General features: G+C 41.8%; 1 protein-coding gene across 7 annotated transcripts in view; it reads right to left on the bottom strand.

The window, feature by feature from the left end:
- MAP3K4 (mitogen-activated protein kinase kinase kinase 4) overlaps positions 1-25,254 on the bottom strand; it is a 93,829-nt gene that overhangs the window by 9,958 nt on the left and 58,617 nt on the right. Inside the window, exons 14-25 of one of the 7 annotated variants that reach the window (XM_084827968.1) lie at positions 23,419-23,497; positions 23,103-23,181; positions 20,020-20,116; positions 18,632-18,748; positions 17,012-17,112; positions 14,926-15,006; positions 12,048-12,239; positions 7,379-7,449; positions 6,058-6,174; positions 5,059-5,218; positions 3,314-3,436; positions 1,561-1,667 (exon numbers count right to left, since the gene is read on the bottom strand). In XM_084827968.1, coding sequence (XP_084684094.1) covers positions 1,561-1,667; positions 3,314-3,436; positions 5,059-5,218; positions 6,058-6,174; positions 7,379-7,449; positions 12,048-12,239; positions 14,926-15,006; positions 17,012-17,112; positions 18,632-18,748; positions 20,020-20,116; positions 23,103-23,181; positions 23,419-23,497 — 1,324 coding nt within the window. The remainder of the gene's footprint in view (positions 1-1,560; positions 1,668-3,313; positions 3,437-5,058; positions 5,219-6,057; positions 6,175-7,378; positions 7,450-12,047; positions 12,240-14,925; positions 15,007-17,011; positions 17,113-18,631; positions 18,749-20,019; positions 20,117-23,102; positions 23,182-23,418; positions 23,498-25,254) is intronic. The other 6 variants (XM_084827970.1, XM_084827969.1, XM_084827971.1 and 3 more) reach the window with 6 other exon arrangements.

Raw genomic sequence — 25,254 nt, 5'->3', positions numbered from 1 at the left:
GCAAAAAAATGAAATAAGGAACAACGTAATGTCCCAAGCAAAGGATGGCAGTTACGAAATGACAGAAGCATTCGGAAGGCGAATGTGGTGAGGCAGCTACCTCCGAACTTGGAAGCGACCCAATGCAAGGCGGGCGGAGTGCAGAGGGGATCTTCTCCATGCTCCGGCCACCCTGCACCTGCAGCTAGAGGGCCAATTTCAGCTGCCTAGCTGCAGGACCTCCGAGCAGCAGCGGGGAGGCCAGACAATGCATAGGAAGCGTTGTACCATCACTTCTGCACTCCCCGCTCCCAGGAACGCCCCTTTTTGCCCCGCTCCGCACTGCTCTTACGAGGCTGGAGCAAACCACGCGTCTTATGAGGTGGGGGGGGAGGGGGCAGGGAGGTGGTAGCCAGAAACCGACCAATCCTATGGTTGTCTAGCGGCCACAGGATTGCAGCCTTATTCTTTTATGTAAAGAATAAATCCCTTTATTCTTTACATAAAATGCATTAGAGGCTGAGGAAAACTGTAAAATTAGTAACATTACATCAGTAAATGAACATGTTGGGATATAATTACGTTACAATATAATCCCCCAACAAATGTTTATAACAGATGGGAAATACATTTTGATTCCACACAGCAGTTATCAGATGCTTAGTATTGAGAAGCAGAGTGCTTTCTATATTTCTTAGATCTGCCAATAGCAGCAAACAAAACATTCTGCCCTCACAACATTTCTATTTCCCACAGCTCAGAGTATACTCGCTGTTTCCTTAATGCATAACAAAAAAGCAATTGTTGCATTCCAAGTTGTAACCAACAGAGCCTGATGAAAAGAATGAGAGCTGCTTTATAAACCACAATTTTCTACATAAGAATTAAATCTGATCTGATACAACAGCCAAACATTTGTCCCACCATTCATGCTCTGTCTATGCTAACAGATTGCAAAGATGGGATGGGATAATAAGCCAAGGTAAACATGAGTCTTTGAGCCTGCACTCAGTTTTTGCCCCTTCCCTCCTCGGAACAATAGTCCAGTCTTCAATTAACCATAGTTTCCTGTAACATCCAAACTGGGAAAGTATAGTTACCAATTTCAGAACAAGCCAGGATCTTAAACCACAATTTGAAGTTGATTTAAGATTCTGCCTTATTCCAAATCTGGTAAACATGATTTCCCGGTTCAGATATAACAAGAAACTATGGTTAATTGAAAACTTCCTGAATTATTGTGCTGTGCCAAGAAAGGAGGAGGAAAGGGGCACTGTGGGTGGGCATAAGGACCATTAATATTTTAGCTTATTAAGCCAAGATATATACATCTGAAGCAAGCCTCTGTGTGATAAATAGAGGAGACTGCACTAAGCAAATGGGTCAAAGCTTTGTAGGAGCCCAGAATGTCTCCCCTTCTCCCACCCATGGCCTTTAATAGTGCAACCAAACAACAAATATTCAAGTCATCAAAAGTTTAAAGTACAATTCCTCTTCAAAAAATCAGTCAAAAGACGTTTTAGACTACCATTCAGCTTTGTAAGTATCTGAGGTTGGCTTAATCTCATGCAATATGCTTACCTTCCCTGTGACCATTTCAATCACAACACAGCCTAGACTCCAGATGTCAGCTGCACGCCCATGGCCTTCTCCTTTAGCTCTAGTAATCACTTCAGGAGCCATGTATGCTTTGAAACAACATACATGATCACATCAGTTTATGCAACAAAAGGAACAGGAGGCTTCTAAACAAAGGGATTAATCCAAGAAACCAAATCATGGTCAACAGCTCAATATTAAGTTGCCTATGGGTTTTTCCTTCCTAGCATGCACAAGATGCTTAATGGATGATGATCAGTTCCCCAGCAGGTTCAGGGTCACTGGGAAAGGGAAGAGGCAAAAGCTGCCTCTCCATCCAGCAACCCCGACTGAGATTGCTGCTTTCCCACCGCCATTAATGGTGGCAACGTAGCTGTCCCAACTGCTTTGGGGTCACTGGGGGCCTCCCGCTCTGCTCCCCAATCATGGTTGCTGATGAGCTAGGCTGCAAGGAAAACTGGATGGGGTACCTGCCCGAGCTGCGCCATGCTATCTCACATACTGTCCATGCTCTCTCTACTCTGACACACAGTGGTTCTGCAGGGTCTCAAGCAGAGGCCTTTGCCATCAGTTGCTATCTGCGCCTTTAAACTGCGAGATACCAGGGGTTGAACCTGAGATCTTCTGCATGCAGACCATGCACTCTAACACTGAGTACATGCTTATTTCATTAAGATAAACTTTGCATTTAATCTAGAGAGAGAACCTTGCCTAAAGCCACTTACTGAATTCATGGCAGAGGTGGTATCTCAACCAGGAACTTCCCAATTTACACCTCAATCTCTTAGGCACTCCTGTACAGAAGTTCTGGAAACGCTCATACATCCCTCTCCAGTTGTGTTACTATTTAGCAACACTAAACAGGATCACCATGCATGTTCGGTGTATATTTTATGTGTGAGATAAAAGTCTCTTGCACCCACTAGTGTGCTAACAATGGCATAACAATTGCTGACACACTCTTAATAGAATTATCAAAGTGCTCAAGAGGGCTGTGTCCAAGTTCGCTCCAAAAACTTGACCATGCATACTCTCACATGTCTATGTATGAGAGCTCTAGACAAACCCATCACTCTCCCTAGAATGCTTTTTCATGCAGATTAAATCTGCATAAGGGGTTAGCGGGGGATAATCTGAAGAAGAATCTTGTACGGAGAACAGGGGAATAGATTAGATGATGTTTAGACACTTTCAGCCAGAGGATATCACTATACACATGTACAAACATGAGCCACGTGGGGTGAAATACCCGGGTATTTTTCAAAGGCAGAGAAGGTTAAAATGCATCATTGTAAAGCAACTCAGAGAATAATATCTTCAGATTTCATTTTGTAATTTGTATTTATAGATCCACATAGTGATGCCACACAATGCTGGGTATGAAGCATTTGTCTAAGATGCATCGTAGTTTAATCCTCTGAGACAGTTGCTCTGAGTATTTTTCTCCTCTGATCCCCCTGCCCCAGTCTAAATTGATTCAAGATGCTCATATGGATCTCTTGCAGATACAGGCAGCCCCATTCATTTGAGAGGGAGCTGATTCACATGCACAAAGGAAGCTGCATCTATTGAAGTGCGTGGGGAACGCTGCATGGGCAGGGCTGGTATGTGTGTGCAGATCAGAGCTCATATTCCCATAGTAAAAGTAATGCAGCAGTGCAATGGGCTACCGCGGAGTATTTCATTGCTAACTAGTGAGCACTACACACAAAGAAACTTTTCTGGGATGTCTTACCTGCAGTCCCCAGAGTACTATTCACCTCACCAGGCATGGTCTGTGTATTATTCTTTAATTTTACTGAGCAGCCAAAGTCTCCCAGCTTAATCAGCCCTGATGAAGTAAGAAAGATGTTTGCTCCTGAAGAAAAAAAAATGACTGATGCTTAAGTGAAAACTAGATAAGATTTTAAGCCTAAAGGAGACCATGTATTACAAAGTGATCAGCCTTGATTAACAAATTGATCTTTTATTAGAGACATATGAACAGTTTACATTCCTGGTCAGGAGGGCTAGGCAAACCAGCACATCCACATACAACCTTATGGAAACTCAAACATTTTATTTTAGGCTCAACATTCTTGCACATAATCAGGGGAGGGCGTTCATCCATCCCTTCATTCATTTGCCTGAGCTCTGCCTCTGACCCAGTGCGCCAGCACTCTACAAAAACAGGGAGGGAGCTGCTGTGTCCCCCCTGCCCCCACACACTCTTAGAAGGGAGGGGCCAATAAGGGAAGCTTTTATTTGCATAGCACTCTTTCGCCATGCCACAATGCTAATGGCAGCTGGCTCCCTTTCTTCTTTCTAGGCTTAAAGACTTCAGTTGGAAAGAGAGAAAGAACCTCAGCCTGCAGGAGGCCTGCATAGCACTGGGATGGCAACTAAATACCACTGGCCTTGTATTTCCTCCTCCTCTCACTATGAGAGGGGCAGGCAGGCAGGCAGGCAGGCAGAGAGAGAAAGCAAGCCAGAAAGCATCCAGACAGCTCCATCTGACTGTTCTTTCCAAACCTTAGTTCATGATTAGCCATATTCAAAACTTAGCTCAAATGGGGACTTTCATTCCAAATGGTGGGATCAACAATCAAAGCCATGTAGATAAGCATGGCTGCCTGCTTATATTCTCTTTCTGTATGCAATCTCCTACAGCCAGAATAGATACTATTTTCCTCAGAGTTTTCTTCTATATGTGCTTATGGAGAGTCCAAAATTATTCTTAGAAAGCTTGTTAAGCAGCATCTTTTATCAGTAAAGGATGGAAAGGTAGAAGAAATGTACTCACAGCCAAAGGCCAAAGTTGCCCTTGAGATTTACTGGAAAGCATCAGAGTTTTTTGACATTTCCTACTGGCTTCCTATTAGTAATTGCTGGTAAACATCAACATTCACCAAACTATGGACATTGTCCATCATCATGATGGGTTGACATCTAAAGTTCTAAAGAACTTACACCATTTGTACCTTTAGAGATCACTTTCTGCCCTATGTCATGTCATAATCTCGAAGAACATTCATCTTTCATATCATAGAACAGTAGGGTTGGAAGGGGCCTATAAGACCATCGAGTCCAACCCCCTGCTCAATGCAGGAATCCAAGTCAGAGCATCCCGACAGATAGCTGTCCAGCCTCGTCTTGAATGCCTCGTGTCTGAATATATCTGAATACAAGCTCTAGATTACCCCCCGAGCACCCTTGACATCAGCCAGGTGCAATCTTGGCAGCAGCTCACAACTGTGCAAACCACTGCCAATGGTACATTACAGTTCCAGAAAAGAAAAAGCCAGAGTTATCTTCTGGAAGCATTAAAACCTCCCTATTTGAAGTAGACAGGAGGAATGGAAGAAGGCTGATAATGACACAGCATGTTATTTGGGATACTTTTGTGGATTTTGTGTGACTTTATTCTGTTTTCTTATGTTCTGAAAGTTCATTTTTGTATTTGGTTTTAAATGCAAATCTGCGGAATTTGCATCTTTTTACCTTTGATATCTCGATGCACTATGCCATGTTCATGGAGCACATTGATGGCGGTCGTGATCTGCTTCGTGTAAAGCCTAATGACGTGTTCCTGGAGGCCCAGTCTTGACACTTCTTCCAGAGTTCCCTCATCACAGTATTCCATGAAGATGTACATTTCTTCCTGTAGTTAGGGAGCAAACAGTGTAACTTGGTCTTGCTGCATCTTCAGTATGTAGGATATGAGTCTTTCAAATAGGCATGTTCCAGGAAGCGATGAACCCTTAAACATTACTGAATTTTTGTATACAATATTTATACAGTGCAATACACTTGTATCAGAACTGTTCTCTATAGACAGCAACTTACATTGGGAAAACATGGCAACTGTTTGCTGTGATGGACTATGAATATGGTTACTACATATATCAGAAAAAACAACAACATGGGACTACTCTAACTAGTAAGAGGAGGGAAGTTGCTACTCATTCCAAGCTGCTAATAATTGCGGAGGGAAGAAAAACAACATGGATGCCCATATTATACTTGTGTTCCCCCGCGCCCCTATGCAGGGGGGAAAAGATCAATCCTTGCTCATCCTGAATCCCAGCCCACCACAGCAAAAAAAAAAAAAGAAGACGCTGGGAAGACGCTTATCTGTACGCCACCCTGAGATCTTAATGGTATAGGGTGGGATACAAATGTTTTTAAATAGATAGATAGATAGATAGATAGATAGATAGATAGATAGATAGACAGACAGACAGACAGACAGACAGACAGACAGACAGGATCATGAAACCCCCACTTCACATCTAGTTTGGCCCTTAAGTAGCAAATGTCATTCATCACGTATCAACTACTTGCACAGATCACACACACAACAGGTATGATGGAATGCAATGTGACAACATTAATTTGTAACATTAAACAGGGCAGAAAGATTCTGTGCATTCCTATTCATTAAACTGATTATAACTTGTAGGTTGAACCTATTTGTTTCAGTGACCAATGCTTGCTTACCCTGTGGAGCTCTACACCAAAGTACCGAACCAGGTTAGGGTGCTTAATGCCCTCAAAAATTTTCAATTCATCTGCAGTTTCTTTGATTGTTTTGTGATCATTTGGTTGAAATCTTATCTGCAAAAAGTAGAAGTTCTTCTTGAATATTGTTGCTAATACTAAGCACAGAACAGCAAAAATGAGAAAAACAACCAGTAAGCCACCTACACATCTCTTTAGATACTTCCAGGAACAGAACAGCTAAGAGGATTCACAGTCAATTGTATTTATTTAGAAAGTAATTTCTATCCTGTGGTTCTAGTGCCTATATGCACTACTAAGGGCAGCCTACAACAATTTAAAATCACCACATCATATAAAACAATGCATTTAATAGAAATATAATAGAGGCAGGTACCACAAACAAAACACAGCCTTTAAATACAACACAGGAACTAAGCAAGGACCTGCCAAAATAAAAATGTCTTTACCATCCGGCAAAATGGAGAGGGATCCCCATGCTTCACAGGGCAAGCCGTTCTTCTATGTTGGTTCAACCACTTAGAAGGCCCTATCTCTTGTCACCATCAGTCTTTCCTCCTTCTCTACATGGGATACAGGGAAATGCCTCTCTTTCTGATCTTAGGGGGCAGGCAGGTTGGTGCTGGAGGAGGCAATTCCTCAGGTCTGAAGAAGGAACTCCAACTTACTTAGAGTACTGCACTGTGCTCTATGTGGGACTGCTGTTGAGGATGACATGGAAGCTACATCTACCACAGAATGCAGCAGAAATATTGTTGCTGAGAATAGCTTATAGAAATCATAACACACTCAGTTTAAAACGATCTCCACTGGCTGCCAGTAAGCTTCCGGACTGAGGTCAACTTGTTCACGATGGTGTTTAAAGCCCTAAATGGCTTGAGAGTTCAATGTTTGAGGAAGTGCCTCTCCCTGTATACAACTGCCCAAGAATTAAGATCTGCTGAGTGGGCTCTGCATCCCACTACTGGAAGCTATACATTGTGCAGCAACACAAGAGAGCGACACATTCTTGAATGTGGTGCGATTTACGGCATGCTCTCCCCTAGGAAGCCCAGCTGGTGCTGACGCTGGCTTTGTTCTGGCGCCAAGTTAAGATCTGAGTGATTCAGTCTTATTGAGTCTTATTGACTATAGCTGTTTTGATTCAGTTGCATGGGTTATTAATATGAGTTTATATTGTTGTGGTTTTATATTGCATTGTTTTTACGATGCACCTTGCCCTGAGATCGTTAGAAATAAAATTAACAGTAGTTGTTTTTAAAAAGCAAAATATATTGTGTTTTACAAGCACGGCACTTACTTCTTTCATGGCCATCAATTCACCAGTGTCAACACTGATACATGTATACACTTTCCCATACTGGCCTTCTCCTGCAGAATTACAAGAAGAAAAATGGTCTTAGCACTCTGAAAATACTGCTTGTTCTGTCAATTACTGTTCACATTCTGTCAATATGAAAAAATGGACCAGTTCTGTCTTATCTACTGCAGAACAGCCCCTAAACGCATGTGTGTGGATGACCAATTCCAATGCACCTTTTCTACGTTTAGGCACTAACGGTATGAACTGAAACGGAAACTCTGGGAAAGTGGCATTCAATTTGATAGTCCTTCTATACACAGAAAGCGATTTGGATAAAGTCTCCCCAGGAACAGTTCACATGAAAGCCCCATTATAATGAATGCAGATTGTGTAAGAGCGCATCTGTGAAGTTCACCAATATTCTATCTATTAACTAAAACAAGCTTGTGATTAGAGATGTTGGAGAATTTCGTTCAGTCTGCGTTTTTAAGTGAACTGACCAAATTTGCACCTCCCAGACTAATATGTGGATTGGAACATAGCTAACCTTCGGATTCCACACTTCTCAAGATTTTGTGATGCCATTATCAGCTCAAATATTCTGTACAAAAATGTGTATATTATGGACAAATATATACATAAAGTGTGTTAGGGAAAGATATGCACAAAAATGCATATATTAGAGGAAGATGAATACAGAATGTGTATGTGAGGGAAAGTTAGGGTACTATCCCTTAAAGCTGGCCTAAAAATAATTTTAAATAAATAAAAGTTGCATATGAAAATGTGACTTTTTGTGCAGTTATTTAAAAAAAAGTTTTGCAGAGTCATGCAGAAATTAAGATAGAATAGAATTGTGATTGAATACATACAAAGCTGACACAGACTGGATAAGGAGTGATTTGGACATCCCTGCTTCTGATTATGCAGAAATGGAATATCAGGTTATGCTTATACACCTTTTCTCCTACACAAAGATGATTTTCCATGGGGTGGGGGCAAGTTGCTGTTCATTTTACAATACAAGGAAGCTTGGAACATGTTAAATGCAGTATACTGTTGCTGGTAGTTTCTCATGAGTACAAATTATTGCTGGTCACTTAGAAATTGACCTGTTTATTGTTGTTGTTCAGTCATTAAGTCGTGTCCGACTCTTCGTGACCCCATGGACCACAGCACGCCAGGCCTTCCTGTCCTCTGCTCTCTCCTGGAGCATGCTCAAGTTCATATGCATTGCATCGGTGATGCTATCTAGCCATCTCATCCTCTGCCGTCCCCTTCTCCTTTTGCCTTCAATCTTTCCCAGCATCAGGGTCTCTTCCAGGGAGTTTTCTCTTCGCATTAGGTGGCCAAAATACTTGAGCTTCAGTTTCAGTATCTGTCCTTCCAATGAGCACTCAGGGTTGATTTCCTTTAGGATGGACTGATTTGACCTCCTTGCAGTCCAGGGGACTCATAAGAGTCTTCTCCAGCACCACGGTTTGAAAGCATCCATTCTTTGGTGCTCAGCCTTCCTTATAGTCCAGCTCTCACAGCCATACATTACTACTGGGAAAACCATAGCTTTGATTATACAGACCTTTGTCAGCAAGGTGATGTCTCTGCTTCTTACTATGCTGTCTAGGTTTCCCATAGCTTTCCTCCCAAGGAGCAAGCGTCTTTTAATTTCATGGCTACAGTCACCGTCTGCGGTGATCTTGGAGCCCAAGAAAGTAAAATCTGTCACTGCTTCCATTTTTTCCCCTTCTATATGCCAGGAAGTGATGGGGCCAGATGCCATGATCTTCGTTTTTTTTAATGCTGAGTTTCAAACCAGCTTTTGCACTCTCCTCTTTCTCCCTCAACAAGAGGCTCTTTAGATCCTCTTCGCTTTCTGCTATTAGGGTGGTATCATCTGTGTATCTGAGGTTGTTGATAATTCTCCCAGCAATCTTAATTCCGACGTCTGATTCATCCAACCTGGCGTTTCTCATGATGTACTCTGCATATAAGTTAAATAAGCAGGGCGACAATATGCAGCCTTGTTGTACTCCTCTCCCAATTTTGAACCAATCGGTTGTTCCATGTCTGGTTCTTACTGTTGCTTCTTAACCCTCATACAGGTTTCTCAGGAGACAGGTAAGGTGGTCTGGTACTCCCATCTCTTTCAGAATTTGCCATAGTTTGTTGTGATCCATACAATCAAAGGCTTTAGAGTAGTCAATGAAGCAGAAATAGACGTTTTTCTGGAATTCTCTTGCTTTCTCCATGATCCAGCGAATGTTGGCGATTTGATCTCTAGTTCCTCTGCCTCTTCGAAACCCAGCTTGTACTTCCGGTAGTTCTCGGTTCACATGCTGCTGAAGCCTAGCTTGTAGGATTTTGAGCATCACCTTGCTGGCATGTGAAATGAGCGCAATTGTGCGGTAGTTTGAACACTCTTTGGCATTGCCCTTCTTTGGAACTGGAATGTAAACTAACCTTTTCCAGTCTTGTGGCCACTGTTGAGTGTGCCAAATTTGTTGGCATATTGAGTGCAGCACTTTAACAGCATCATCTTTTAGGATTTTAAATAGCTCAGCTGGAAGACTGTCATCTCTGCTAGTTTTGTTGTTAGTAATGCTTCCTAAGGCCCACTTGACTTCACTCTCGAGGATGTCCAGCTCAAGTTCAATGACCGCACTATCATGGCTATCAGGGACATTCAGATCTTTCCCATATAGTTTTTCTTTCCACCTCTTCTTAATCTCATCTGCTTCTGTTAGGTCCCTGCCTTCTTTGTCCTTTATCATGCCGGTCTTCGCACAACACGTTCCCTTGAGATCTCCGATTTTCTTGAAGAGATCTCTAGTCTTTCCCATTCTATTGTTTTCCTCGATTTCTTTGCATTGTTCATTTAAGAAGGCCTTCTTGTCTCTCCTTGCTATTCTCTGGAACTCTGCATTCAGTTGGATATATCTTCCCCTTTCTCCCTTGCTTTTTGCTTGCCTTCTTTCCTCAGCTACTTGTAAAGCCTCATCAGACAGCCACTTTGCTTTCTTGCATTGCTTTTTCTTTGGGATGGATTTCGTTGCTGCCTCCTGAACAATGTTACGGACCTCCGTCCATAGTTCCTCAGGCACTCTGTCTATCAGGTCTAATCCCTGAAATCTATTCCTCACCTCCACTGTATATTCCTAAGGGATATGATTTAGGTCATACCTGAATGGTTTAGTGGTTTCCCCTATGTTCTTCAATTTCAGCCGAAATTTTGCAACAAGCAGCTCATGATCTGAGCCACAGTCAGCTCCAGGTCTTGTTTTTACTGACTGTATGGAGCTTCTCCATCTTTGGCTGCAAAGGACATAATCAATCTGATTTCAGTATTGACCATCTGGTGATGTCCATGTGTAGAGTCGCCTCTTGCGCTGTCGGAAAAGAGTGTTTGCTATGATCAGCGTGTTCTCTTGGCAAAACTTGATTAGCCTTTGTCCTACTTCATTTCGGACACCAAGGCCATGCTTGCCTGTTATCCCAGTGCTTTCTTGACTTCCTACTTTGGCATTCCAATCCCCTATGATGAAGAGGACATCTTTTTTTGGTGTTAGTTCTAGAAGGTGTTGTAGGTCTTCATAGAACCAATCAACCTCAGCTTCTTCGGCCTCAGTGGTGGGGCATAGACTTGAATTACTGTGATGTTGAATGGTTTGCCTTGGATTCGTTCTGAGATCATTCTATCGTTTTTGAGATTGTACCCCAGTACTGCTTTTCCCACCCTTTTGTTGACTATGAGTGCCACTCCATTTCTTCTAGGGGATTCTTGCCCACAGTAGTAGATATAATGGTCACCTGAATTAAATTCGCCCATGCTTGTCCATTTTAGTTCGCTGATTCCCAAGATGTCGATGTTCAATCTTGCCATCTCATGTTTGACCACCTCCAGCTGACCTTGATTCATTGATCTTACATTCCAGGTTCCTAAACGATATTGTTCTTTACAGCATCGGATTTTCTTCTCACCACCAGACACATCCACAGCTGAGTGTCCTTTCGGCTTTGGCCCAGCCGCTTCACTCTTTCTGGCGCTACTTGGAAATACTCTCTGCTCTTCCCTGGTAGTATATTGGACCCCTTCCGACCTGAGGGGCTCATCTTCCGGCGTCATATCTTTTCACCTTGTGATACGTTCCATGGGGTTTTCTTGGCAAGAATACTGGAGGGGGTTGCCATTTCCTTCTCCAGCGGCCCACATTTTGTCAGAACTCTCCACCATGACCTGTCCGTCTTGGGTGGCCCTGCACGGCATAGCTTATGGCTTCACTGAGTTACGCAAGCCCCATCGCCACAACAAGGCAGTGATCCATGAAGGGGGACCAGAAGAAGCAGGGCTGACTGCTGTATGATGAATACACAGGTTGATAATAAAACAACAACAACAAAGATCTCCAGATAAGGAGATCAGGATCATTTTCTGGATCAGGAACCACAGGTGTAAATCCAATGGTATTTGGATGTGCACCCAAATGCAGCTTTGCACTGCATTCCTTCTCCTAATGTACAAACTCGCATTCGTTCCGGCTTAACTAGAAACATGCATATACCATACTTATGTGCAACTAGAGCTGGATCAGGGCAAAAATCTCTTAAGATAACCAGATTTATCCCTCCATTTATTGAAACATCACGAGACAGTGTACCAGGAACTCACCAATCTTGTTTCCTCTCTGCCACTTAAAAGTCACCTTTCTCAAGCCTACATGCATGACGTTATCGTAAGATTTAGGAGTGTCACAGACTTGGCCAATAATATTTTTCTGCCTCATTTCTAGGTACCTCTTTTCTTCAAACAACATGACAGATTTCTGAACTGCTTCCATGGGTCCCTGCCTGGAAGCAGTGTCTAGAAACAAAGAGAAAAAGACAAAATCACAAACAAGTACTGTTATTATAACATCAACTGCACATACACGGCAATCTTGCTCCTGTACTACTAAAATGGAATATAATGTTATTAAGGATGCGTTATAGAATGGGGCTGTTCACACAACATGCTAACCCACAGTGGTTGACTGTGGGTTGTTTTGAATCATCGGTTATTTGCGGAACTGTGGGTTATCGTGTTGTCTGAATGCAGCCAGATGGCTTGTTAACCATGTAGTGTGGGTTATTTTCCTGCACAAGCCACACTGCATGGTTAATAAGCCACCCTGGCTCCATTCAGAGAACATGCTAACCCACAGTTCAACAAACAACCCATGGTTCAAAACAACCCACACTCAACCACTGAGTGTGAGTTAGCATGTTGTGTGAACAGCCCCAATGTGTCTATGTAATGAGCTTACTTCAAATCACTTGTTGGGCTTAAGCTGATTATTATTTTATAGGTGAAAGGTAACATATTTTGAATACAATCCTTTCTCATCACTCCCCTACCAACCTGCTCTTATGTATCAGGCTACACAAAACAGTTTAGAGGAAAACAGAACAAAGGATCAAGGGAAGGAACAAAAGATTGGACCCACCTTCCTTTCTACGAGGGGAAGCATTCCCTGAGCAGAACTCCACGCACATGCTCCCACAGCTGGAAAGAGGGGCAGGCAAGCTTGGCCGATTCCTCCCTACCACTGCATTCCCCAGCACCACCTCCCCCACTGTTTTGGAGGGTCCCCCTTACGTGCACAGGAGACATATTCTGGAGCCAACTGAGTTACTGCAATGGATGCTTGAATGTCAGGCAATTCTGGCCCCATCTTTATATAACGGGTTGTAACTGAACATAAATAAATGATACAGGTCTACAGAAAGGATAAAGGCCTACCTAGACTACATCAAAGCAGGGTGGGGACACAAAATCTGGGAATGATTAAGAGGTGAAATACCAGGAGCTGCAGTTGACTGAATCAGCAGCTCACTTGCAGGGCTTCTGGGGGGAGTAACCTGGGTAAGAACATTGTGTTACATATTGTACCTCTGTGAACTGAGGCAGGCGTTTCCTCTGCCCATTACCTAAAAGCCCGAATGCACTCAGTCATCCCTGTACTTGGGACTACTCAATGAAGGGCTCTAGCTTAGTGCACCCTTCCCCAATCTGGTCCCCTCCAGATGTGCTGGGCTACAATTCTGCCCAAGGCATGTCAGGTTGGGGAAGGCGGACTTAGTGGTTAGAACACATGCTTTGCACGGGTCTCCCAGGTTCATTCCCCAGCACCTTCAGTTAAAAGGATCTTAGGTAGCAGGGCTGGGAAAGACCTTAACATGAAAACTTGAAGAGCTGTTGCCAATCAGAGTTGCAAGTACTAGCCTAGATAGTCTGACTCAGTATAGGTCAGTGTCATGCACCCAACTGCTCGGAATAGCCTAACATATCAATTGCAGTTAGAAGGGGACATTTAGACGAAACAAGCAAACAGGGCATATAAAACCATTACTTAATGTGTTTAAGATGTGGTAAGCTGCAGTACTGACAAATCCAATGAGAATTCTTGTTACCCTTTAAATCAGAGGTGGGGAACCATTTTTGGCCTGCAGGCCACATTCCATTTTGGAGAAGCTCTCGGGGTGGGGTAGGTGGGGATGAAAAACTCCTGCCCCCCCACCATTTCAATTGTTAATCATTTATAGTAGGAAGCATGTCTACTCAGAAGTAAGCATGAGCAGCATGACTACTCACAAACATAAAGGATAAGCTCCTGCATTTTTACTCAGAACTAAGCAAGACTAATTAACTCTGCAGTACTTTCAAGCAGCATCCCAAATATCAAGCCTCCGCATATCTATTCAGAAACAAGCATGAGCATCACGTCCACTCACAAGTAAGCAGGAAAAGCCTCAGCAGAAGAAGGCTCAGAAGGGAGTAGGACTGAATCACTCAGCAACACTTTGAAATAACATTTCTACTAAGAAGCATGAGCACGTCTACTCACAAGTATGTCTCTGCATGACCACTCAGCAGGACATGCCTCTGCAAGGCAAGTTCAGAAAGCAGGACTGAATCACTCAGCAGCTTTTTTTCCTTGCCCCGCCCCCTCTGCTCCACAGGGAAATGTTCTTATCTCTGATCAGCAGCTGATCAGAGATAAGTGCTTTCCTTTGCTTAGCACCAAGAAAGGGATCCCTTTTCAATGCAAAACAGGGAAAAGCTGGATGGGTAACTCAAATGGGCCTTATCAGGTCCACGGATTGAAGGTTCCCCATCCCTGATTTAAATTCAGGCCATCAATGTGATTAGATAGGAATTAGATATGTTTGCTTCCTGTTGAACTTTCAGCGTATAAATCTGAAAATCTGTATGCACCAACTATACCACGTCAAGTTTTATGTGGAGAGGCACTTGTTTTGACTTTGCCCCCAGAAGAAACCTACCATGCCAGAGAGTAGGTTTCTTTGAGACTGAGCAGTTTGACGTGGCGAATAAAAGTATTCTTTAATTGTGTTGATTTGTTCCGGCACCCATAATGAGAATGTTATAGTTTAGTGACAGTTTACAAGAAAAGCAACTGGTAGTTAGAGAATTCCTAAAATCATAGCTAATATTAATGGTAATTTAAATGCAACTCTTAGTAAAGTAACTGCCTCATATCTTTTACCTTTGGTCTGACTGATAAGAGTCCGAAGCTCCCAACTTCTTCGGGCTGACCCACTTGAGTCTCCTTTTGGATAAGACGGCTCTAGGAAAAAAAAAATACTATGAAAAACTGATGGCACCAAAAACAAATTGCAAACTGATTTTTCACTTGTTTTTCAGCAGTGTTCCTATTTATGTTAAGATATGGAGAAATTAGCTAGGATATGAAGATATTATTATGGACCCACAGTGGGGGATACTATTCATAACAAATGGAGCAACTCTGCCCTAAAGAGTTCACAATCTATATAGTTACTCTGAGGGTAGAAATGAGCATCAGGTCTGCTGCACCAGGTGAAGGAAGGGGACAATACTGTTAAAAACAGGACTTGAGTCCCTCATGCTCTACTCTTAGCACTGGAATCAGTGGGTTGGGTCCAGAGAACCACTCATGGAACAGGACTTTCCTGCCCCCTCCTCTGCACTGCAGCCCCCAATACCCCCTCAAAAGACTCTGTTGACAATCAGGGGACCCTAGGAATAGTGCAGGACATGATGTCATGGACTAAGGATGGAGGGGGTTTACTTAAAATCATGTCCCCTCACCATGAGTGGAAATGTCTTTGGAACCTTTGGATCCAACCCAATGACTTCCTTTTTTCCGCATGAGGCAAGGTTGAATGAATTTAAATGAATGGCATAATCAGGGAAAAAAACTGACTGGGCAGTACTATACAGCATTCATTTTACAGAAATTTAAGGCTAAACACAAAAAAGTAACAGCCCACAAAAAAACAGTATAATGAAGAATTATTAGTTGTAACTTCCATTTAAAAAAAAGATGAAAAGCAAAATGATTGTCTGAAATAACCTAAAAAGGGTGTGTTGACCTGAAATGTTCCGTTTCCCTTTAATGTGTATCAGACCAAGTCTCAGAAGTTTGCCATCAAGTGAAATATATTAACTAGGAAAAAAGAAGCCCATAAAGGCTGAGGGGAATTAGTTTGCATATTTTAAGTTTGCTTGGTTAGTAAAAGTATGAAGGTGAATGTATAATGTGAAGTAAATACTTTTAATCCTGCCTAGGGCAGGAACTGGTTTGCATGTTGAGGAGGAGCTAAGAGACCAGTCCTGAAGGAGCCAGAACTGATTTTACAGACCAGGAGTTGGAGGCTTCTACAGAGCAGGAGTCCAATGGCTGGTTAGCCCTGAGCCAATGCTTAGAGTGATTATCATTTGTTTTTTGTAAAGCTACTACTCTGGTTTAGGACAACTGTGGCCAACCCATCCATGGATTTCTGAGAAATTTTGCTAAGCCATTCAGGTGATTGTGCTTGGTTACCTATGAAGGACTCACTGATATTGTCTGTTTATGATACTCTGCTGGGTTTGGTTACTCATGCTTAATGCTGTATTTCAATGAACCTTTTGTTAATTGATTTGCCCTTGTCCAGATGTAGGAGTAGGGACAGCTGCCTTTTTAAGTGGTGAGCCTTAGAATACATGAGCAAATTGAGAACTGACCATTTCTGGACTGGTCATATGAACAGGTTGAAGTCATCCAAATAAGAGCAATTTCCCATATTCAATTCTTTCCTGGAAGTGAGTTTGTTTTTAATCTATTTGCCAAAATATTTGAGGTAATCATGTACAGCTTTCTCAGTATTGGTGCTTATATTTATTCTACAGATATAATCTCCTCAGGAAGTCTATTTGGTTTCCATCACTTTTTGCCTTTTATGATTTCGTTAAGACCCTTTTAATCACCAGAACAACTAATTAACTGGTGGCTCTCCAGTTTTACAGCTCCTCATATGATTTGACTGGTTGTTTGACTGATTTTACGAGGCAGATAAAAGAAGTGTTTTATTCCGAACAGTGTAACTGTTCCAACATGTTTTGGACCTCATATAAGTTCTTCTGGAAAGCTTTCTACCATAAAAGTCATGTACATAGAACTAGTTTCTAAGCTGTCCGGTTCCCCATATGCATTTTGGAATGAGAAGGCCATACTGACAGATAAGCAGAACGCTTATTTCAAAGTAAAATGGTAAGTTACTTTGGGAGGAAATGCATAAAAGTAGTATTACAATTCTCATAGCAATCACCTTCTCGTTCTTCAGTGGGACTTGAGTGGCGGCTTAATGACCTAAACTGCAGTTCAGCGGCGATTGAAGCCAGTCGATCATTTTCAGGGACGCTTGAACCCCTGTTTAAAAAGAACACACACCACTGCTACATTAATTAGGACTTCCACTTCCCGCTTTTCTAAAGTGTCACATTACTGGAAGCTTAAATAAAGTGAAAGTAGCCATGACCCAGTATGTTAATTAAAGCCACATATTAGGAAAGCAAACAAAACTTTTATAATCTATATTATAATTTTATAATAGCCACTGTCACTGGCACGTTTGGTGGGAATCCGGGAGAAGGCCTTCTCAGTGGCTGCCCCACGGCTGTGGAACCCCCTTCCCAGGGAGGCTAGGATGGCTCCCTCCTTGATGTGTTTCCAGAGGCAGGCTAAAACATTCTTGTTCCAGCAGGCCTTTGGGACATAGTTAGAACCTGGGGGTAAGCTGCTAAAATGCTGTTTTAAAATGCTGTTTTAATGTTTTAATATATTTAGTTGTATTGTTGTTTAATTTATATTTTAACTTTTGTATATTTTCATATGTTTTAATTGTATAGTACTGGGAAAAAGGCGGGTATAAATATCAATATCATCATCATCATCATCATCTATACCTATCCTCAAATAATCTGATTTTTCTTCTTTCAGAAAAGCTGCTACTCATATTTGGTAATATACAAAGGAACCATTGAGCATAAATGTACTGTCAGGTGCATTTACATGTAATAAACCAGTCAAAAACACTTTTAGAAGGTGGTGACCCAAGTTCTTTGGAGCCACATGCCATATCAGAGCCAGACACACAAATTGAAATTGGAGAAAATGACGGGGTAATGCACACTTCATCTCTCTCTCTTTCTGTACATTCTCTCTCTCTTATAAATCTATATGGAGAGAGAATCAGAAATGTGATAATGTTATGCCTTTGGAAATTAACTTAAAAAGTTCCAGAGAAACAAATAATTCTAAGATGACACTATTAATGTTCCAGACAAAATTGTTTTACTTTTGTTCCTTTTTCTATCTTAAATATGCAGTGCTAGAAAAAATATTAAATGAATTATGGTAGTATATATGCACTGTGCATTTTAGTACTCCAAACACACATCTTATGGTAGATTTGTCACCAGTACTTTTTTTAAAAGGTTTAAGTGTTTTAAAGGTTTTTTACTAAATGTTTGTGTCTGCACGCATGTGCGCACACACAGTGCTCATGGGAAGAATTTTATAAAATTAACTTTTAACTACGGTACATATTATAGCCTCTCAGTTCAATATGAGTTCAGTCACAACTAGCTACTATAAAACGGCAAAGGAACTAGAGGGAATGAATTGCAAATGTTAATGATACTAAAAAAATAAACCTATAATTTGTTCGCAAACATGCACGGTCAAAACCATGATTTTTTTAGAAAATAGTTGAATATAAAACAAGCACTTAGTACAAGTTTTACATTTTTTCACAACTTGAATAGAACCAAGAAAGTAATGGGGAACACACAATGGAACCAAAAGGAACTACTGGGATCTAAGTGCAAGCAGTTTATATGAGTGACGTGAACAGGAATGAGTCTGCTATGTTGTGGAGTGGAGCTACCTGATATCATTTGCACTGCTGACAGGTTTTGGCTGAGTTGAGTCACCACCGATGGGAGTGGGGCGACTAAGAGCAGGGCTGCAATGGTTCCGAACATCACATGAGACATTCCTTGTGCTGCAGTGAGAAGAAGAGCTTCAGGAAAAGGGTCTTAGGTCTATTTTTAAATGGATTTTTAAAACATGGTGACTTAAAACAGCAGTCTGAAAAATCTTGTGAACCATTAATTTTTTAAAACAAAAACAAAAAATGATTTGAGCCAAAAACAGATTTAGTAGCAGATCTCATTTCTAGATTACTCTCTAAAATTATGTTTGCAACTGAGAATTTAGATGGTGTCCAGCATGCAAGAGATGATCTATCTATAATACAGAGTATTGAAAACAAGAATGGAAAGGAAAAAAAATATAATGAAGGGCATGAGCCCCTTCAGAAGTGCTTTGTTAATTTTATTTATGAGTAACAACACATAGCATGACAAGCTTGTAAGGAACTTTTTCATTTAATTTTAAAGCAAAAATCTTTATAGACGTGAAGTGACAATGTTCATAGACATTAGTTTGGCAATGTTCTGATTTCTAAGATAATGATATGTCACCATATTCAGCTAACTTTCATAATCTACAGAGAAGCAGCAATATCACAGGTATATGCACGCACATACCCGCATATTAAAAACGAGAAGCGAAAGCAGCACAAGAGAAGCTCCATTTTTGCATCTCAGTTCTCTGTGGATCCTGACTATTAAGAAAACTATTTTTTATCAGTAGCTTTATACTAGTGCTAGTACTAATACAGCATCATTAACATGGTATCCTGCCCTCATTAAGAGATTTAGGAGGGTACTTCTGCTTGGGAAATAGACATGCTGCTGTTTGCAACCTTCGGAGGAGGAAAGAAAGCATAGTCAGGGTAGAAATGAAAAAGAAGAAAGGTCCCAGAATGGTAGGAAAATATGGTGGTGGGCTGAGGAGTGGGAAGAGAAGAGCTGCTTCACCCTTGCTGCTTTTTATAAATTAGAAGGCAAAAACACAAAACCCCTGGGTAAGCACTGTAGCAGCATATTGGCAAATCACATACCATGGGGAACAAAAAAAGCAGTAAAAATAAAGAGTAATGAACAAAATAAAAGTTTACAAAATGGTTCAAGCATAGGGGAGGAGGGGGAGGACTTGTATCACTCATCATTAAGTGATCTCACAGACACTATCCAACTAGAGGCAGCCACATTTCACACAGCATTCAAAATGGAAAGAAATGTTACTTTCTCTAGACCAGGGGTATGCAGCCTAGGGCCTCCCCCCCTCCAATGTTTATCTAGAGAGTGCCAGGTTTCTTACCTCTGCCCTAGACCATAAGCAATAAAGGTTTGCATAAGCTCTTAATACCTGAACCCTTCAGGCGTTGGGATGATGAGGTGAGGATTTGGGGGATCACTATGGCATCGAGGTACTTTCACAGGACGGGGACTATTCCGATGAATAGCTACAAACAGAAAGAGATCATTCAGATGGTTTAAGGCAACACCGAACAGATGCATGCCAGAGAGATGCAGGAGCATTGTTACTGAGGTCCAGTTCATACAATCTGTTTGAAGTGGAAGAAACTGCACTGGTTCACTGTGAGCCGGTTCACATGTAATGAGAGGCCGCCAGGAGTGAATTTCCCCGCGGGGCTTCTTGGTGTGGCGCTGGCTGCCATTTTGAAAATTCAAGCCACAGCGCAGGCATGCCACAGCTTGTTGTTACATGTAAACCTGGCAAGGGTGGGTTGTTGGGGTGGTTAACAGGCCGCCTACAACTCTAACACAGGCCAGGGGGCTGGGTGGCTTGTTAACCACCTCAACAACCCACTCGCACCTGGTTGGCATGTAATGACAAGCTCTGGTAGGCCCCCAGCATGGCTTGAATTTTCAAAATGCAAATGACAAGCCCCGCAGAGAAATCCACGCACGGTGGCTTGCCATTACATTCGAACCAGGTCTCTGAGTTCAAATTAACTGCCAGATCATGATAGGTGGACTGAATGAACTGGATCAGCTCAGCCTATGCAGACTAGCTGTCTGGAGATGTAGTGAGCCATGAAAAAGCAGCACCACTAAGCAAGTTATTTCTATTTTTTAAGGTCATGTGGCATAGAAAATTAGAAAAAAAGCTGACAAAAGTAAAAAGCTGCAAGAAAACTCCAGCATGGAAGACTTGTTCTGTATATTCAAATGTTTAGCTTGACTACAGACGTATACTTTCATAATGAACCTAGACTTGTTTGAACTGAAATCACTCACTCTTCCAGTCCATCTTTGATGACCAAGTACAACACAGTTTTAAGTTTCCTTCTTTTCATCTCCCAGTGTAGCCATTAATTCTTCAGTATACTAGACAAAGATCCATTAGGAGCCATTCAAGCTCAGCCACAAGTAGCGAGAAAGAACATCAGTTAATCTCACTGGAACAGTTTCTGTCATTTTAATGATTTTGCTTTATAGCTGTACATATCACAGTAAAATTGGCATTTCTCAACAAAAGCAACTCTCTTGTTTATACATTTTTCTGCAGGAGAAGCCACAGCCAATTGTGGCGCACATACTGTATGCGACACAAGACTCCAGGTTTGACTGCATGCAGGCTTGCAGATGTTGCGACCCACCCAGGCCAATGAACCCCACCCACCCAGGATTTAATTGTTTTAGCTTCTTGCCAGCTCCTTGCCAAGAAAGTGATGGGAATGGGGAGTCTATCAGGCACTTGGGATATACACAATAAATGGCTGATGGGCTGTGCTTGGCTTGGCAGGCCATAAGGGGTGCAGGCTTAAGCGAAAGAATTTCTGACAGAAGGCCCAGGAAAGGCATGTATGCAACTACCCGAAGAGCTCGTTTGAAAAACTGCTACCAGAAAGAGCTGTATTTAAGACAGACTATTGAGGTAACTCTCTTTAAGATAGCTCCTCATGTATTTCTAGTTTGCTCACCATGTTTCAGGAAAGGATAGATTTGCCCATGATCACATATGCCTTAGTTAGATCAAGGGTGGATTGCTGTAATGTGATCTACATGGGGCTGCCTTTGAAGAGTGTGCAGAAACTTCAGTTCATACAGAATGTAGCTGTGAAGCCATTGACTGGAGCCAGTTAACTGGAGCATGTGACTCCACGGTTGTACCATCTTCACTGGCTTCCAGTTAAGTTTCTGGGCTCAATCAAAAGTGCTGATTATTACCTTTTGGGCCCTAAATGATAGCGCCAGGATACCTAAAGTACTACTTCCTACCATATGAAGAACCTCCTGCTATAATATGAGCCTGCCTGTGCCTTATGATCATCATCTGAGGCCCTGCTCTCCATCCGACCATCACACAGGTTGGTAGGAATGGGACAGGATCTTTTCTGTGGTGACATCCTGTCTCTGCAACTCCCTTCCCAGGGGGATTAGATTGGCTCTCTCACCAATCTAATCTGCTTTTAAGCTAAATTCTGTGGGTTGAAGTTTTAAATACTGTATTGTACACTGCCTCAAGAGTCTTTGACTAAAAGACAGTATAAAATAATTCTAAACAAACAAACAAACAAACAAACAAACCTGCATTCTCTGAAGTCATCTGGAAAGGCCCTGTTGCATATCCCACCAATTTCCAAGGCTCAGTTGGCAGAAATGTGCGAAAGGGCCTTCTCACTTGCTGTATCCAGACTTTAAAATACCATATACCAGGAAAGCTGCCTGGCTTCCTACTTGACAACATTCCAAGCAAAAGTTAAAACCTCTCTGTTCTGGCAAGCTTTGGCCCATTGGATTTGTATCTTTCTCATCCTGTCTGCTTCCTGGACTGCAAGGAGGTCAAATCAGTCCATCCTAAAGGAAATCAACCCTGAGTGCTCATTGGAAGGACAGATACTGAAGCTGAAGCTCCAATATTTTGGCCACCTAATGCGAAGAGAAAACTCCCTGGAAAAGACCCTGATGCTGGGAAAGACTGAAGGCAAAAGGAGAAGGGGACGGCAGAGGATGAGATGGCTAGATAGCATCACCGATGCAATGAATATGAACTTGAGCACGATCTGGGGGAGAGCGCAGGACAGGAAGGCCTGGCGTGCTATGGTCCATGGGGTCACGAAGAGTCGGACACGACTGAACGACTGAACAACAACAACAACAACTGCTTCCTTGCTTATATTTTTAAGTTTATTATCTGGTGCTCATTATATTTTTGAAGGTTTTTTAAATTGTATTTTTAATCGATGATGGCTTTTTGGTCTCACTATTAGCCGCCTTGAGTGCCTCATACTGAGACAAAAAGGCAAAATAGAAATGCTTTAAATAAATAAATAAACACACACACGCACACGTGCGTGCATTTTGTTGTAACCCTTAAGTGTTTTAGATTAACAAACTTAGTTCACTTACAATTAAATGTTCACATTTCTATAAATTATAGCTGTAAAGTTCCAGAGGAAGAGACTGTAACTGCTGCCTTACCAAGGTACAAACCTGTAACAGGACTGTGAGGCTTTCCAATGACGTGGCCAATACATTCATTCATCAGTGCCTGTAAATTCTAGAAAACAGAAAACAAGTAGCATTGAAACAAAAAAAAACACACATTTTAAGTGGTACCTGCTGTATCGTTAATCCACTGAAATGTATAACTCAGGAACACATATTAGTCAAGAATAATGAATGCTGATGAACCATCAACATACAGCCCTTCTTTCCCAGTAGGTGCTAGTAACTGGTCTCAAATATAGCCAATAATGCTTGTTAACTTAAAATGTAAGAATGGCTAATGACATACCAAGAAGTCATCTTCAGGCAGAGCTGAAATAAAGGCTGGCTCAATGGCTTGAAGAAAATCAAATCCCTGCGTTGCCCACCTGTTGAGCAGAAAGAAGTTATTTGTTAACCCGGAATACTTATATAAGAATTTCTATTTATTGAGAGAAACCATCTCTGTTGCTATGCTACATAAAAATCTTGCCTCTCTAAACATTATACAAATATAAAACAAAGCGTGTGCAAGACTTTGTTCCCTTAAGCTATAGTTTTATGGATATTTGTAGGAAAGAATACTGTAATCCCACCACTCTTAATTAGAGGTACTCCTAAAGAAATCAGGTGATCCTGCAAGTCACTGTCCCTCAATCCAATCTCGTAAGGTTGGGTTTTCTGTGTACACAAAGAGATAAGAACTGCAAAACAAGATTGGAAAGTACTAGAGAAGTTACCAGTAATAATGATTGGAGAGGCAAAGCCAGATTTGGAAAGGGAAGGCCCAGGCTCAAATTATGTCTCACTGGACGGCCTTGAGCAAATCAATATGAGCCAATTCATATAAAATTTGGATTCTGGGACTATGAGCTATACTTCTTGGAAGATGGACACTGTTGGCAAGGGATGGGTTGCACCTTACAAGGGCTAGGAAGAATGTGTTTAGCCACCGCATGAAGAACTTCATCAGGAGGGCTTTAAACTGAATCCTAGGGGGGAGGGAGACATAAAGTTGGGGGTAACAATGGACGAAGACTCATGCACCACAATGGAGAGAACAGCTCTAATAGCACCCAATAATAGTCTTCAAAAACATGTAGGAAGAAAGCCAGACTATAAAGCACATGGTCTTCGATATCTATATACTAATGCCCAGAGCATGGGAAAGAAACAGAATGAACTTGAACTCTTAATACAGGAGGGAAATTATGACTTGATAGGTGTGACTGAAACTTGGTGGGATGACTCCCATGACTGGAATATTGCAATTGAAGGATATAACTTGCTCTCAAAGAACTGAAGGAACAGAAAGGGAAGTGGAGTTGCACTATATGTTAAAATTACATATCTCTGCACTACAGGAGGATGAGCTTGGTTGCCCCATCGAGAGCATCTGTGTGAAAATAAATAGAGCAAAGAATAAAAGGAACATGATGGTCGGAGTCTACTACCGGCCACCCAATCAAGGAGAAGACGAGGATGAAACTTTTGAAAAGCAAATTGCCAGTGTTTCAAGGAAGCAAGATGTAGTAGTAATGGGGGACTTCCATTTCCCAATATTTGTTGGGAGACAAATTCTGCAAAACATGGCCACTCCAAGAAATTCTTGACTTGTGTTGCTGATAACTTCCTCCTACAGAAAGTGTAGGAAGGAACTAGAGGATCGGCTATCCTTGACTTGATCCTAACCAACAGAGATGACTTAGTGGATAAAGTAGCAGTTATGGGAACTCTGGGGGAAAGTGACCATGTCATACTTGTTCTCGGTTCTAAAGGAAGCAAAAGCCAAGTGTAGCCAAATGCATACCCTAGATTTTAGGAAAGCCAATTTTAATAAACTTAGAACAATGATAAGTAAGGTCCCATGGCAAGCGACTCTAATGAGAAAAGGAGTCCAAGATAGGTGGGAGTTTTTAAAAAAGGAAATTCTAAAGACACCATTACAAACAATTCCAACAAGAAAAAAAGGCGGAAGACAACAGAAGAAGCCAAATTGGCTTCACAAAAAGTTTAAAGATGACCTGAAAACAAAAAAAGGACAATATAGGAAGTGGAAGGAAGGCCAAGCTATGAAGGAAGAGTACAGGCAGGTTGCACAGAACTGCAGAGATGTCATCAGGAAAGCTAAAGCTGAGAATGAGCT

This window comes from Heloderma suspectum, chromosome 1, assembly GCF_057233095.1.
Source record: "Heloderma suspectum isolate Gila_16-S chromosome 1, 16-S_ref, whole genome shotgun sequence".
Taxonomy (NCBI): Eukaryota; Metazoa; Chordata; class Lepidosauria; order Squamata; family Helodermatidae; genus Heloderma; species Heloderma suspectum.
The sequence above is the reverse complement of the archived record's forward strand: the minus strand, read 5'-3'. Positions and strand labels throughout refer to the sequence as shown.